Source organism: Limulus polyphemus, unplaced genomic scaffold (assembly GCF_000517525.1).
Source record: "Limulus polyphemus unplaced genomic scaffold, Limulus_polyphemus-2.1.2 Scaffold3752, whole genome shotgun sequence".
In the NCBI taxonomy this organism is placed as follows: Eukaryota; Metazoa; Arthropoda; class Merostomata; order Xiphosura; family Limulidae; genus Limulus; species Limulus polyphemus.
The window spans coordinates 52678-69043 of NW_013669362.1; the positions used below are offsets into that span (position 1 = coordinate 52678).

Genomic DNA, 16366 nt, shown 5'->3' on the forward strand with positions numbered 1-16366 from the left:
TATTAATAGTTAATTATTAGTTATAGTATATATATATATATATATATATATATATATATATTTACAGCAAGATTAGAGACTAGTTGTAAAATTTTAATTAATCCTCTGACAAAGCTTTAAAAGTATGGTTTAAATGCCAAAAGTTGGCAGTGTATTGGAAATTCAATAGGAAAATTAAACACTAAAGCCAGTGATATATTGGGAACCAATAGGCGTAATAGTTGATATAAAAAGTTAACTTTTTATTCCACTGAAATTTATGACAATACAAAACAAAAAGCATGTTGGCCTTTATATATTCTTAGCTTGCCAAAGAATATCTTTTTTTTGTGATGAAAATTTCATAATTCAAAATTAATCAAATATTTCAGGAAGTCTAGATTTCCCTACAGGTAGCTATTAAAACAAGTTTTTAAAGCTTCATAATTTTTATATTTTGTAAGTGTTCATGATGAGCAATTTTTACGTTATTACATCAAGAAATGAAACATTAAATGTATAAAGGCTAGTCAGGTAATTGTACTTAATATCAGTCTTTCTCCAGTTGAACTTTGTTGTGAAATGACTTTTACGTTGTTGTTTCCATTTGAGTCTTTTTCCAGTAGGTCTGTTTAATTTCTTGATGTAATAACAGAAAAATTGCTCATCACAAGCATTTACAAATTCAGACAATTATGAAGCTTTAAAAACTTGTTGTAATAGCTACCTGTAGAGAGATCTAGACAACACGAAATATTTGATAAATTTTGAATTATGAAATTTTTTTTAATATTTGTACATACAAACATTTCAATTTGGGTCAATATAAAGAATAGTTCGTGATTTTATAACTTTTAAGATAGATTATTTTTTACACTTAAAATTTTAGTTTTTCATAACTAGAAAAGAATCATTTGTTTTTTAGATTTTCTTATCGATTCAAAACGAGAAAATCAAGAATGACTATATCTATCTCAGCTGGCTAGCTCGATGTTGTAAGTAAAACTCTTTTAACACTTTATTCATGTAAATAATTACTATTACGTTATTATGACAGATACAAAAACCTACAATTATGTTATTATATTTTCATGTTAAATGGTTAATCTTACATAAAAATTTGATTTCATTTTATTTTTTTAGCAATAAATGTCAAACCTAGGCTGATTACATTTCTTATATTTTACAGACATAATGAACAGAAAGGGCCGTTTAGCATGGGAACTTTACTTGAAAATGGAGACCTCAGCAGAATCATTTAGTTTACTTCAGCTGATAGCCAATGATTGTTATAAGGTAGTCTTTCTTTTTGAAACACATGTTTGCATTGTAAATTTTGTAATTCACTTCTGTGGAGGGTAGAGTTGATTGGCTTAAGTCAGTGGTTGTTAATTGCTAGGTTATGTGTATTATTTTTAATAAGGTTATAAAATTGTCAACTTTCATCTCGCTTCATTACTTTCAAAGGTAGTTCAACATTTTTCGTTCTCTTCATTTAGCTCTTGGATATATTATAGTCATGTCTAATCATGAGAAGTTTTGAAGAAGTACAAACCCTTTGGATATTTTATGTGTTGCTTTACTTGTTCAGTATTCAGATTAGACATTTGGTTTAGATTATTTTCAGAACTATATAAGTGTTATAATAGCATGACAGTTACAAAATTTTACAGACCTGATGTAGAAACCTCTTCATTATGCATAATTCGAAACATATGGCTAAGTTACCTGCATTTGTTTCTGTGGAACTAATAAGAAAATGATTTTGCTTTCCACTCTATATCATAGCTGTCTAAAAGATAATTGATATCCATATTTCTTATTTGAATAATTTTAATTTAAAGTTTTGTATAACATATTTCTTAGAAAACAAGTATATAACACATTTTGTAATACTTGTTCCTTTTCTTTTCAACATAAGTAACATCTTTGAAAACAACAGTCAGTTGTATAATAAATGATGTGCATTCTATAATAGTGTTAGAGAATTGATAGTACCAGTTTAAAAACTATAGATTGTTGGTTTATTTGTCATTGTAAGCAAGTGTTGATATGTATTCTAGTGCTACATTGAAAAAAATACTCGTCTTAGTTCTCATTTGGATTTAAAACCGTGTATTACACTAGATATATTGAATACAAATTTGTTACTTAAAAAACAAAATGAAAAAGTTTGGTAGTCACTTGAGTATCTTAATAAATAACATGCCAATATAAAATGTACTGTAGAAATTGCACACAGTTGTAAACTTTCTTTATAGACAACTTTATTCAACATAATGAGACTGTTTTTTATGTTAGAAGATTTCACAGGAACATTTTTACTAGTATCGTAGTTTTTCTTTAATTCTTAAAGTGTAATTGTACTTGAAGCTAATAACTAGTAGTTATGTGTTCTGTAAGGAAAGTTATTCTCTCTTTAACATTACTGTCATTAACCATAATAGTTAGAATGTTTAATATATCTAGTTATATTAGTAATCAATTAATTTTTCTGAAAACATAGCTTAATGATGATACAAAACATGAACATAATAATATGAAGCACTTATTAAGTGTTTCAGAATCTTCAGTAATCTAGAGGCACAAAACAAACACAACTGCAATTATAACAGAAATATAATATAGTTTGTTATACATAAGAAGTAAACAATTTGAATATAAAAAGTATAACAAGAAAAAATTAAAAGTATGTAGCACAAATAAAATAGTTGAATTAGAATAGGTTTAAATAGGATGAAAGAAGAGTTTTTATGTATATTTTCCTTTTATTAGAAGTTCAGTAGCAACATTTGGCTGTTGAGAGATTTTTCAAGTTAGGGAAAGAAATCAGATGGCCTGTTTCTATATTGTACTGATAGATAGCTGAGTTGGGAGAGTTTGTAACCTCCTTTCCAGTTTTTATAGATATGCCCATATGTTCAAATGCTAGTACTTTAAGGTAACTTTTGGTTTCACCAATATAGGAGGCCCTACAGTCTCCACAAGTGCATAAGTAGAAGAGATGTGAATAATGGGTAGTCAGCACATGATATTTGTAGCAGAAACAATTTTTAGTCTGATATTAGATTTAAGAATAACTTTCAGGTCAATTTGAGGATAGTAAGTGTCACATAATGTTTTCAACTGTCTCCCAAGTTTGGGTACAGTGAGTATTTTAGATGGCTTGAAAACATATTAGTTAAGAATGAGTAAGTTATTTTCTCTAAGAAATGCTTAAGTTACCTTTGCCTGAGTGATGATATTATATGTAATTTACATTAAATTTCATACTTTTTAATGAGATGGTAAATAAATTAGAAAAGAAGAGATGCCTAGAGGGTAAATACCACAATTCTCACATTAGGAGAAATTCTAGTTTGTTTGTTTTTTTCATATTGCTGTATAAAATTATGAACTTAAAACTTGTACACTATTAAAATCTGGATTATTAGCTATGTTGTATGCTATATTCATTGGTATAACATGAAAAGAAAGTAGTTTTATTAAATTTTGAATGTATGTGCAGAAAAAGATGCCCATGGAGAGAGGGTTAATGTAGTACAAAATAGTGGTAAGAATTTCCCAACTAATATTATTAGCTATATTGGATGTTTCTTTCTTAAAAATTATTTGTGCTGGCTTATTTATCTTTCATGATATTTTGAACCTGTTCTTGAATGTGGAGAAAATAAAGTTGTTAACAACAACTTTCTTCTCTGGCTACATGACATTAATTACAGTAATTATGTACAATTGAAAGTCTTAACATTAAAAGGTTGTTTTGTTATTTAAGCAATGTTGGCAATGATGTGCTTCTAGTTACTATAGTATTTGAAGAAAATTTTAACAAGGAATTTTACATGTACATGCTGTCAAATATGCATTTTAGAGCACAAAAAGTAAGCACTAGAATAAACTGTCTCCAAAATACCATAGTTTAACTGGCTTTGTAGCTAAGTTATATATAGATTAAAAGAATTAATTTTGTTAGCTGCTCAGAGCAATGAAATGAATCAACTATTATTAAGCTTTCCTTGCCAGCTAATGTCTTTAATTTGAATAGTTCACAATTTGCTCTTTCTTTTGGTTATAAACATATACTTAAGAAAAGCTCAAGTATGTAAGTGACTTCAAAAAAATGAAGAGATTGGAGGGACTTCTCTCAGGAGTTTGGTAAATTATTGATAAATCAGCAAATCAAGAAGATGAGAGGATATAAACATATATTTAACTTGTCAGTATGTGCAGTTTGATTATTCTTGGTTAGGCACTACAGAAGCTTTATTGTAGAAGGAATAAAATTTAAAGACAATAATTCACAGTGTGGAGGTGTCTTGTGGCACACAAAAGTAAATACTGAGAATTTTTTTCTGCTTCCCTTTGAATTAAGAAATTATATTTTATTGAATATTAAAAGTTGAATTATAAACTATGATTTGATCCCAAGATTATTGACATACATTGAAAGTAAAGTTGTTAAATTTTGAATGCAACTATGTAAAAAGGTCGTGACATGCTCACATTGGCTCACTGTATGCTAAGGGTTAATTACTATGGTCTGATGGACTTTTTATTTCAATTTGTTTAATCAACCTATAGAGCACTGCCTGAAAAATGGTTATGAAGTTCACAAATGTTTGGTTTGTTAAAAACTAGTGTTATAGTCTCAACTTTGTGTTTTGTAATAATTTTGTTTCAGATGGGTCAGTTTTTCTATGCAGCTAAGGCATTTGATGTATTGGAAAAGATGGACCCAAACCCAGAATACTGGGAAGGTAAGCGAGGAGCTTGTGTTGGAACCTTCCAGATGATTATTGCTGGAAATGAACCAAAGTAAGCAAATATGTATGTTTGGAGTTTATACTTAAGCAGTGTTTTGTTTAACTTGTAAAATAAATGATTGGCACATAGTTCTGAAACACACCTCCTCTCACATTTTAGCTTTATTTCTCTTTGCTTATTTAAGCATTGGTATGAATTCTACCTTGCTTGCTCCAGTCTTTATACCCCACTATATTGCCCCTAGTAATTTTAATCTTGTAACTCTCTCCACCTACGTCAGAGCACCCTCCATACCTGATCCGTATATAAGCTCTCTATAATTCATTCTTATTTGCTTTTTCTTGACAGCAAAAATTACAAAGATGGTCTTAGGTGTTTACTGCAGGTTTCTTTTCAGCACTATTACTACATTTTCAACATTTTCTTTTCAATTATTTTATATCTTTTTCGTGCAGCTTGAGTTTATTGTTTATTTTTTTGATTTACAAATAAAAAAAATTTTTGGAAACATTTTTCGAATATGAATATGTTCACATCTCAGATGTCCCTCCTCTACCATCTCACAAGTCTGACCTTACTCAGTTGTCGGGGGTGGGGGACAACTGTTGTCTGAGGCCCATCATAGATCCCCTGCTCAAATTTCAGAGGATCTTATTCATTAATTGACTTCCACTTTGGTCAGGTTATCAGCTTCTGCTCTCTCCTTGGTGCCCCCAGTGGCACAGCGGTATTTCTGAGGACTTACAACGCTAGAAACCGGGTTCTGATACCCATGGTGGGCAGAGCACACATAGCCCATTGTGTAGCTTTGTGCTTAATTACAAACATATAAACAAACTCTCCTTGGTATCATGGTTGGTTTGTTGCTGGGATGTTTTGAAGAGAAATGCCTTATTGGAAGGAGTTTACCTTCTGACATTGGCCGTTAGAGATCTCAGAGAGGTTCCTTTTCTCAGATAGTCTATTTTTGCAGAAATTCTAGACTCCACGGAGTCTAGAGCAGATGTGGCCTGTCTACATTCTTCACTTTCTACACTGGCTTCTTGACTGTCCCAGAGTTCTTCTACATGACAGTTTACTGTATCTCTCATTTGAGTTTCCAGACCTGCTTCGGTGCCACAATCCATTGGAACACAAAGGAGATTTCAACCTTACCAGTGGGAATCCTTCTCCAGGGTGGAACACAGATTTTGGTGTTGGTGACTACCTTATGGGGTCAGATCCTGTAGGGTCTCATCTTAGAGGGTTCGTGTCAGTATGGGAGACATTAACCACAGATCAGTGGATCATTCAAGTGGATTGGTCTTTCAGTTCATGTCTCCTCTTCCTCTGTCTCTCATACTGGTTGACTTTTCATTTTCCAGGGACCTTCTTACTTCTAACCATCGAGCACAAGCCATCCAGGATCTTCTGCACAAAGAAGACATAGAGCACGTCACCTCCTCTCTCAAAGGTTTTTAGTTAGTAGTACCGAAAAGACTGCCGACTGGTCATTGACCTCCCTTCTCTCCAGCCTCCTTAGTTTCAAATGGTGTTGTTTCTTTCCCTTTGGTGGCTTTTTTCACCCGGGCTATGGATGACCAAATTCAATGTCACAGATGCCTACTTTCATATCCCGATTGCCAAGTCTTCAAGGTGTTATCTCCCTTTCATGCATGACAAAAGGTTCACAGATGCTTCTCTTCAGGGCTGGGGTGATTGTATAGAAAATATAGAATTCCAAGGACTTTGAACAGTAGAGGAAGCTTCTCTCCACATCAGTCTCTTAGAACACTTAGCAGTTCAATGAGCTATGACTCAGGGTCTCAAATTGGTGGTAATGCATTATTCAGACAATTCCACACTAGTCTCATACATTTCAAAGAAAGGAGGTACTCCCTCCAGTTGTTGTTTTTGAACAGTGAATCTTCTCCTCTGCACTCACAAACACCAAATTGTTCACCTTACTTGTCATGTTCCAGGGGTAATGAATTTAGTGGCCAACCAGTTATCTCATCCCAACAGAGCTTTTCCTACAGATTGGATGCTTCATCCTGAAGTTTTGTGTTGGATCTGCTGTTGTCTAGGGACACCACAGATCGATGCTTTCACCATATGCTGGACTGCTTAACTCCCGTCCTTCTGGTCTCCATTACCTTACCCTCGTGACTTTTGGAGTAGGTGCTCTCAGCCATAATTGGACAGATCCCTCTATATTCCATCCGATTCATGTACTTTCCAAGGTTCTGGCACTGATTCGCTCCAGGTTCTGTTAAGTTTTTCTGGTGGCACCTTATTGGCCAGGTCAGCCCTGGTTTCCATTCCTCCAGTAACTTCAGGAGTACCAGCCTCTTCCCCTTTCTCCCTGGCTGGTCATCTCTCTCTCTTACATCAGCCTTGGTCTGATATTTTTCATCCAGCATTGGGCGTTCTTCAATTTCATGGCTGGATTTTACATGGCTATTATATGACATTAGGGATTGATGTCTCAAGTGGCATCCTTATTCACACATTCCATTTAACATCCTGCTTTGGAAGTTTATCAAAGGAATGGTTTACTTATCATCAGTGATCTCTCATACATGGGGTAAACCCTTCATGTCCCACTGCACTGCATGTGTCTCAATTTTTGACATGGTTGACAAAGATTTGATGCCTTGTCTGTTGCCTTATCAGCTACTTTTCGTTTTTCTAAGAGAAGAAAAATTTTGAGTCCCCAGTTTTGTCATTACTTTTGAAATCATATTGGGTTATCTGTCATCAACACTCTTTCCAGATTCCTAATTGGGATATCATAGTGGTTCTCTATGCATTAATGTGTCCACATTTTGAACCTTTGGGGTCATGTTCACTATATCATCTTTCACTTACAACATATTATTTTCTGTTATTGGCCAGAGGGCATCGACGTTCAGATATGTTTGTGCTTCATGTTCACAAGACACTGTATCATTCCAACTATGTTCTGTTGTATCCATACAGGTCCTTTCTCCCTAAAAATGCTGCAGTTAGGAAAGGAGATAAGGCTTTCTCTCCTATTCATCTTCCCTCCATTTCCCACTTATACAACCATTTGGATCTGGATTTATTTTTATGCCCTGTTGAGACTCACTGATATTATGTGGCACACACTAAAGCATTTTGGGGCTCATGTCATCAGTTATTTATCCTTTGGGATCCTTTGGAATCACGACTTATCCCCTGTCACACTGACAAGTTGGATTTGTTAGTTGGTTCAGATAGCTTACTCTGGTTTTCCATTGAAGGAACAGAGACTTCTTAGAGCTTCACCTCTTAAAGTTCGACATATATTGATGTCCCTTATAGCTCAGTTGCATCAACTACTGGAAAGAATTGTACGGGTTGGTATGTGGACCACACCTAACACCTTTATATCACATTATTTACAGGATTTAGCAGTTTCCTCCTCTGATGGATTTCGACTACATTCCCATGGCTGTTCTACATGCCCTGGCTTGATTGTGACAGCGGTGAGTAACTTCATTCCTTTTCATGGACCTTCTCGTCATTCTCATTTGGATCCTACTCAGTGGTGAGTGTTGCGTGATCAGGTATGCTTTACTAAATCTGTATTAGCTACCTGTAGACTAGTAACTAAATTACTGGTAGCAATGAGTTCTGTTGAGATGAGGTGCTCAATAAGACTGCCTTGGCACTTTTCAGGTGGTGAACAATTGTTCTATATCAAATATAGTATACAATACTGGACTGCCACTTCTGGACTAGTATGAGTAAAGCATGAAGGGACTTTGCCTATCCCTACTAACCCCATAAGTTGAACAAATCGGGGTTGGTTTGCTTTTCAAAATAGAGAACGTGGTTCACCTATTGCACTTTCTGCAGATCATTGTTCCTCAGGGACTCCTCAATATGAGTCACTACTCCCCACCCCTCTCTTCTAGTGGAGCAAGGGAGTCCTTACCACTCTCAGTTTCTCTTTGTTGGAGTGGTGGACATAGGCCTGTCTATACCTCCTGAATGATGTTTGTACTCTCTATTCCACTCAAGGAGAAGAGGGCAAAGCTGGATACCCTCCCATCCTTAACCCTGGATGTTTTTCCCAGATGCCAGGTTAGAAGCCCCTTCATAATTCCAGTTCAGAGATGACACTTCACTAGCCAGTTGTGTGAGCATGGCCCTTCTTATTTTAGTTCTCTTACCTTCCATGGTCATGGAAGAGAGTCCTTGACTCCTCCTAATACCACATGCTGAGCATCTCGTCTATGAGCTATTGGTTGAACTTCGTGTTTTTCACATCCTCCTCTTAATTCTGAGAATAGGAGGTGTTACCTTGCCTCCAAGGTTGAGGAGTTAGGATTTCAGTTCATAATCCCAGACTGGATGATCTCTTTCTTCAGCTTGAGTGAGGTGTGAATTGGCTCTGTAATTCCAAGTTTAGTTTGTTGCATTCTAAGCATCTTCAGGTTGGAGGGAAGACTTGTCCAGTTGGATGTTGCTTGCCTTCCTTTCATAATTCCAGGGGCTCGTATTTGACATTCTGTAACTTTCAGGTTGGATTCCTGGGCCGGTAATTCCAAGTTCAGTTTGTTGCATTTTGTACTTCTTCAGGTTGGAGTGAGGGTTTGTCCACTTAGGTGTTGCTTGCCTTCTCTTTGTAACTCTGGTGGCTCAACATGCAATATCCTGTAACTTTCGGGTTGGGTTCCCTTCATATCGTATTCCTATTATACAGTTATATCGTATTGCATTCCCCATGCCCTAGCCACTACACCTTGGAGCTAGCTATAATTCCAACAATAAGACGTGGAACCTCGTCTGTGTGTTGGGGCCTGGACAAACCTCGTGATAATGAACAGTGTTGACTATGTATCTGGTTGGCCTTTACTGCCCATGTCTAGATTTCACTTTATCTGGATGACGATTATACCGGTTCCATAAGTAGTTTGGATCCCCTCTAATGTGCTTTATGTCTAAATTTTGCACACCTGTTTTTTTTACACAGACGCTTTCTGTGTGGATCTTACCTTCACTGGCCCCTCCACCTGGTCAGTGTGGGATTCTAGCTAAAGTGTGAGAGGAAGTAAATGTGTTTCAGAAGTTTACATTTTCCTATATCAAAAAATGTATTTCCAATAATACTTGCCTCTTTTCACACTATCCCACCTTTCCTCTCCACAATAGCTGGTCTTTGGGTCTGATAATCTTGAGACTCTCAAAAAAGTGAATAAGAAAGAATAATGGGGAGATTGTATAGAGATCGAGTATAAAGGGTGTATTGACGTAGGTGGAGAGAGTCACGAGATTAAAATCACTTAGGGTGATATAGTGTGGTATAAAGACTGGAGCAAGCAAGGAAGATTTCATACCAATACTTAGACAGGCTAAAGCTAAAGTGTAAGTGGAGGAAAGTATTATTGGAAATAAATTTTTGGTATAGAAAAATTTAAACTTTTGTAAGCATACTTCCAGAAATTAGGGGCTGAATGAAATCATTGTACTGTGTAAACATTACAGTTAACACAAACTAAAGTACAATGTTAAAATATTGTTGATATACAATAGTTGCATGCACTATAGTATAGGAAAAATGGGCAAATACATAATTGCACTTAAATGCTTTTGTGAATGTTTAGAAACATTTTGAATTATTATTAAAGAGAATTTTTATTTTGTGATTTCTATCAGAGAAGTTTTCTCAAGATTTACAACACATGTTCTTAAAATAGTTCTTTTCAATGGGCAGAAGATCTGAACATGACTATTACAAAGTATCTAAGGGAACAGGAATTGAAGTTTTATACATAAAAATGTTGAATACAAGTTAAGAGAGATCATTAGCTCACGTTATAATGTGATGGTTAGATCACATTTCAAATGTTGTGTCCAGTTTTTGTCACCTTAAGAAATAATGTTGAATCATTGGAGAGGGTTCAGATAAAAGCTACTCACCCTTAACCAAAGTTATATGAAAAACATTCTTTGCAAAATATAAAATAATACCTTAATTACAGATTAAATTTTTTTACAGTATAGTTTTTAAATGATACTAATTGTCTGTATATGCAACGAAACACTGCAAGAGGGAAAGGAACTGACTTTTAAAAACTTAAAATAATGTATGCAAATCACTAAAAAAAAAGTGTAAAATAATCTCAACTTTTGAAAAGAGTTTAATGAAATATTCTTCATTATATTTTTGTTAAAAACCATTAGCAAGTCAATGACTATTCTGCTATGAAAATAGATTGATTGACATTTATAATTTTTTTAGGGAATCTGTCCATGAAATACTTCAGATCCTGCGCAATACTAGCAATCCTCAAGTGGAAAACATTGTGAGAGTTATGAAGAACTGGGCCAAAGAGAACAGGATCCCAGTGTGATGCCCTTATTCCCTCCCAAGAAAAGTTTACTGTATTTACAGTTTTAATATTTACAATTACATGTAGAAAGAAGCAACAAAAACATTTATCCATCCATAAATCTGTAAATTTTGTATTTGACTCTATTTTATTGTACTTTTATTACATATGTTTAGAAAATTCCAAGCAGTATTTTATTTTCTAGTCATTATGATAATATTTTTACCAGTTTTTTGTGTACAATTTTTTTAACAACTATTTCCTGGAGTCATATATATATTTATATATATATATACCCTACTGATTTACTACTGTACACACCAAAATAAATCTTGCTTACAACTTTTTTTAAGTGTTTCTTATGGATTACCAAGAACCTACTGGAATAGTTTTTGCTTCAAAGTCTTGCAGTCTGTAATGTAGTACTTAAAGACAAAAATACATATCTTAATGACTAAAATATATCTTATTTTAATGTTACATTTTTTACAAAATATTCTTATAGAAATTGCATCCTATTAACACAATTTTGTTCCCAAGTGTTCCCACAAAACAAATTACTTCTTACTGGCATGGTTTTGTTTTACAAACTGAAGTGCATCCCATCAGCACTTTTTATCATATTTGATACATCCTGCTGGTACAGTTTCTTTGTTACCAAGTATAGTTCTGGTTAATGTATATTCTATTAGCATAATGTTTTTTGTTTGTTTTTTTTTACTATGTGCATCTTAGAGACATCCCAGAATTGTTTTAGCCTGTTCCCACTCAATGTACAGAACTTTTAGTATTTTTTTTAGCCAATGAAACTTTGTATACAGTTCCTTTTGAAATTTTAAAAATGATTGTTCTGCACTTGCAACTATCACTGGATAAATAAAAATATGTGCACTCATAACTGGGACACTGGATGATAAGGAACTCAACTGTTTTTGATGGTAGATATTTGGGTGATTTCCTTCCTCAGAGCTGATAGTTTTCTAGGAAGATGTTTTTCTTGTACCTTTTTTCCTATAATTCTGCCACTCTGCTTCATTTTTCATTCAAAGTATTTGGTAAGATTTTGGGTTTCACAAGGTTAAATGTTGAAATGACCTTTTTGGCGCTACAGGAATGATTGTGAAACTAGCCTTTAATTATATATGTATTGCCATTGGAATATTAATGATACAAAAGTATAGCACCTCAATCAAATTTTTATTTTCATGTTCAATATTTATTACATAAGTTCTCTTAATCTTTTTTCCAAGCCAACATCTCTGATAGAATACAATATTGTCATAGCTTATAACTGCCTGTCAGATGTTATTCTGTAAGTTAATTATTCATGTGTAATTACTATGGTATTTAAAACTGTTTCTTTTATATATCAATCAACCTGAAACTAATTTCAAGAGAAAAGTTGAAAGCTTGCTTGATAAATTTTGAATACAGTGATAAACACAAGATTAACTTGTTATTTCTGATCATTGATAACTTTTATTTTATTGTTTTATTTTACTTTTTTTTATATATATAAAATTTATGTAATTTTCAGTGGGCCATGGTAGCCACTATACATCTAGGCTATCAAGCAATTGCCCATTTGCTCTACCTATTCTTATGTCACTACTTAAATGCATCTTACTGACAGTGTTTTTTCTTGTAATCATTTTTTTTTTCACAAAGTTTATTCTGGAGACTAAGAAAATGCATTGAATGGCAGTTTTTATTACCAGGTGTCTCATAAGCTAAAAATGTACAATTTTATCACTGAATTTGTTTTGAAATACCTCCTGTTATAAAAGAATTGTATCACACCAAGTTTTCCCAACTGATTATTTTTTAAGAATCATTTTTTAAATGTGCCATACTTTAAATAACTTGTTTGGATATAGTTTCTAATAAATTTAAGTTTTCTCAAAACTTGATTATCCTTTTTTACATAGATTTTCTTATGAAATATCTCCAATAGCTCAATCATTTTATTAATTCATTTTACTGAGTTTGATTGTTCATTTATAATATAACAGTCACTTTTTCCATTTCCTTTTAATCTTATATCAAAGGAATCCTGAAGTATAATAGATTTTACATGCTTAAATATCTCATACTTGCACCATTGATATTCAACTAAAATTGTTTTAACATATAAGTTGTTTTACATAGTCTGAAAGTGGTGCTGGAACAACTTGTGTTATCTGTTACATCTTATAATCTTCTACGTACTTATAGTTGTTTTACATAGTCTGAAAGTGGTGCTGGAACAATTTGTGTTATCTGTTACATCTCATAATCTTCTATGTACTTATAACCATAGTTTGTTTGTTTTCTCACAAAGTTTCCCCCACAGAGTGTACAATATATTGTTACAGATTTTTAACATATATCTTGCATACTTTTAAAATTATTTTTAACAGTTTTTTTTATCAAGTATCTCACACTATCAAAATATCTTATTGAGACAGTTTTTATTTTCTTGTGTATATTCAGTAGACTATATTTGCTCTGTATGTTAATTTAAATTTAAAGAATTTCTCACACATTAATCCATCCTTGTGATACCTTTTTATTAAACTTAGTGTCTTAAATATTAATACGTCTTAATGCAGTTTTTTACAAACTATATTCCATTATGAACTAGCATAAATTTAGATGTAGTATTGTATATATCTTGACACACAGTGGTGGCCACTTGCTACCTCAGTGATAAGCTTGTTGACCTATAATGCTAAAAATCTGGTTTCAGTATGTAATGTGGGCACAGTGCAACTAACCCATTGTGTAGCTTTGCACTTCAAACAAAATACAAAGTACTGAAGGCTTAATTTTTAATTTTGACTGAACAATTGAAAAATTACTTTAGCTGTTCCTGTTTCTACAAAAGTTGCACTGAAAAGATGATAAATTACAGGTTTGTTAGTGTGACTCTACTCTCATTCCTGTGTTTGTAAAGTATGTTTATAGGTTCAATACTGTTTAGTGGGTTAATTTTTATGTACAGAATGTGGTTGGTGTGATTTATTAGTTGTTTAGTTAATTTCAGTACAGCTAACCATCAGTCAGAGTTGAATCACAAAAGTGATTGTCATTTATTTAACATTAATTGTTGTTTATTTTAGTTAAAAATTGTTAACTGATATTCCACGTGCATAGTTTTGCTTATGAATCTATTTGCAAATTTAAAGATGGTTATATTCAGTACAAGACTCCATATTAGTTATCACAAAACTTGTTTTTTAATCATGACTATCCTGTCAACTTACATAAGTTAGAAATCACACAAAAAATTAAATTTCAATATATTTGCTACTAATTGATGTTCTTAATTTTCTTGGTTTTGAATCATTTTAATAATTTGATATATTTCTTTCATTATTGAAAACATCTACAGGTAGAGGAAAAAATGGAAACACCAATGTAAAGTCACTTAAAAGGGTGTTGAGCCACCACATGTGGCCAGTACAACCTGTATATGCTGTGGCATAGAGTCTAACAACATCTGGAATTCTGCATGAGGAATGCAACACCACTCTTCCACGAAAAAGTCAATCCACTCATGCCTAGTTGATGGAAATGGAAAATGCTGAAGAGTTCTTTAGGTTGGCACCACACATGCACTTGTCCATTTGCTGAGAACACGGTGAAGGATGAATCTGACCACATCACATTTCTCCACTGTTCGGTAGTTCATAGCCTGTGCACTTTGCACCACTGGACATGCAACCGCGCATTGCCAGGTGTGATGAGTGGTTTGTGCACTCGTCCATTTGTCGAGAACATAGTGAAAGATGATTCATCTGACCATATCACATTTCTCCACTGTTCAGTAGTCCATAGCCTGTGCTCTTTCCATCACTGAACACGAAACCGTGCATAGCCAGGGGTGATGAGTGGTTTGTGCATTGTAACCTGACTATGGTATCCCATTCTGTGGAGTTCTTTGCAGATCAGTTTTGATGAAACTGGCTGCTCTTCCACAGATTGAAATTTGTAGTCAATTTATCTGTTGTTGCTCGCCTGTTTTGCCTTGCAGTTCGATTTAATGTACAGATATCACGATTCTGGAGTATGCTCTTCCACCCGCTGTTTCCCTTTGCTGATGATGTCTTTCCCTTAGAGTTCAATGCTGAAATCACCTTAGACACCATTGCTCATGAAATATTAGCAAGTTGAGCTGTCTTGGTCACTGAAGCTCCCAGCAAATGCACCCCAACAATCAATCATCCCTCTTTCAAAATAACTGAAGTCTCCTCTTGCAGCCGTGCTAGCCATGATTATAGGCAACCAGGCCTGTCCAGCATTTTTATACATAATGCTCTGCATGCTGGGATGTTATTATATTAATTAATGGATGAGCCACACCTGTGTGGTAACCTCTGCATTGCATATACTTGTTGTCCCTCATTTACCCAGGTGTTTCCATTTTTGTCCATTTCCTGTATTTATAAAAATGTTTTGAAATTTACAAAAGGAGTTAAGTCTACATTCGTTTTTATGAAAGTGCGGTTAAAACATAGTGCTATGGTAATTTTACCTCTCTCTATATATTTTCTATAAAAAAATGCTATCAAGTGCAAAGATTCAAAAATTTTTAGTATGCATGATTGTACATTTTGCAGGAATATCATACTTTAGCTACATGAGTATCATACCATAATTTTATTATTATACTCATTTAATTTTAGATAGTACTGTAATTGTACTGTTATAAATGATAAAAACATGTTCTTTAATCTTCTATATGAATTGCTTTTTAAGTTCTTAACATAACACCTACAATTCAAAATCAATTTTACAACTTTTCAATTAAACTATGCATGATTTTATATCTATGATTAAGGTCTCAAACATATAACATGATGATATAAAATTAATTCAGTGGCCTGTAGAAATCTTTATATGTATTTATTTATAGGTGTAGCATTACTGAATTATCATTTTGTGAATGTATAACAGAAATAACTTGTCATTCACTAGCAATGATAGCACTGACACCATCACATGACTGTTGATGAAAGCAAATGTACAAGTGTGAACAGTAGAAATTATGTTTTCATTGTAAAAGGTGTCAAAGAGAAAATGGGGGGGTAGTACTTTAGTGGGCTGCACCTCCCCAGATTTCCCTCTGCCCAACCCAAGTTCATTCTCCCTAGTGGTTTAAAATTGTATTGTTTTTTAATTGCTAAGATGAGTCAACAAAAACTCCACTTACAAGGGAGTAGAGCTGTAGAAATGGTCTGTTACTAAAATACCATTGTGTGGAGGAACAATAAATAAACTTGTCATAATATATATATATATATATATATATATATATA

General features: G+C 33.5%; 1 protein-coding gene across 1 annotated transcript in view; it reads left to right on the top strand.

Annotated features, from left to right (window-relative positions):
* The window catches only part of LOC106469976 (intraflagellar transport protein 56-like), a gene marked incomplete at its 5' end in the record, with an annotated part of 63345 nt that extends 52124 nt beyond the window's left edge, over positions 1 to 11221 (top strand). Inside the window, 4 exons of the mRNA XM_013930496.2 lie at positions 905 to 974; positions 1169 to 1275; positions 4661 to 4794; positions 10976 to 11221. Of these exons, the coding sequence (XP_013785950.1) occupies positions 905 to 974; positions 1169 to 1275; positions 4661 to 4794; positions 10976 to 11087 (423 nt within the window). The remainder of the gene's footprint in view (positions 1 to 904; positions 975 to 1168; positions 1276 to 4660; positions 4795 to 10975) is intronic.
* Between the last annotated feature and the right edge of the window lie 5145 nt (positions 11222 to 16366).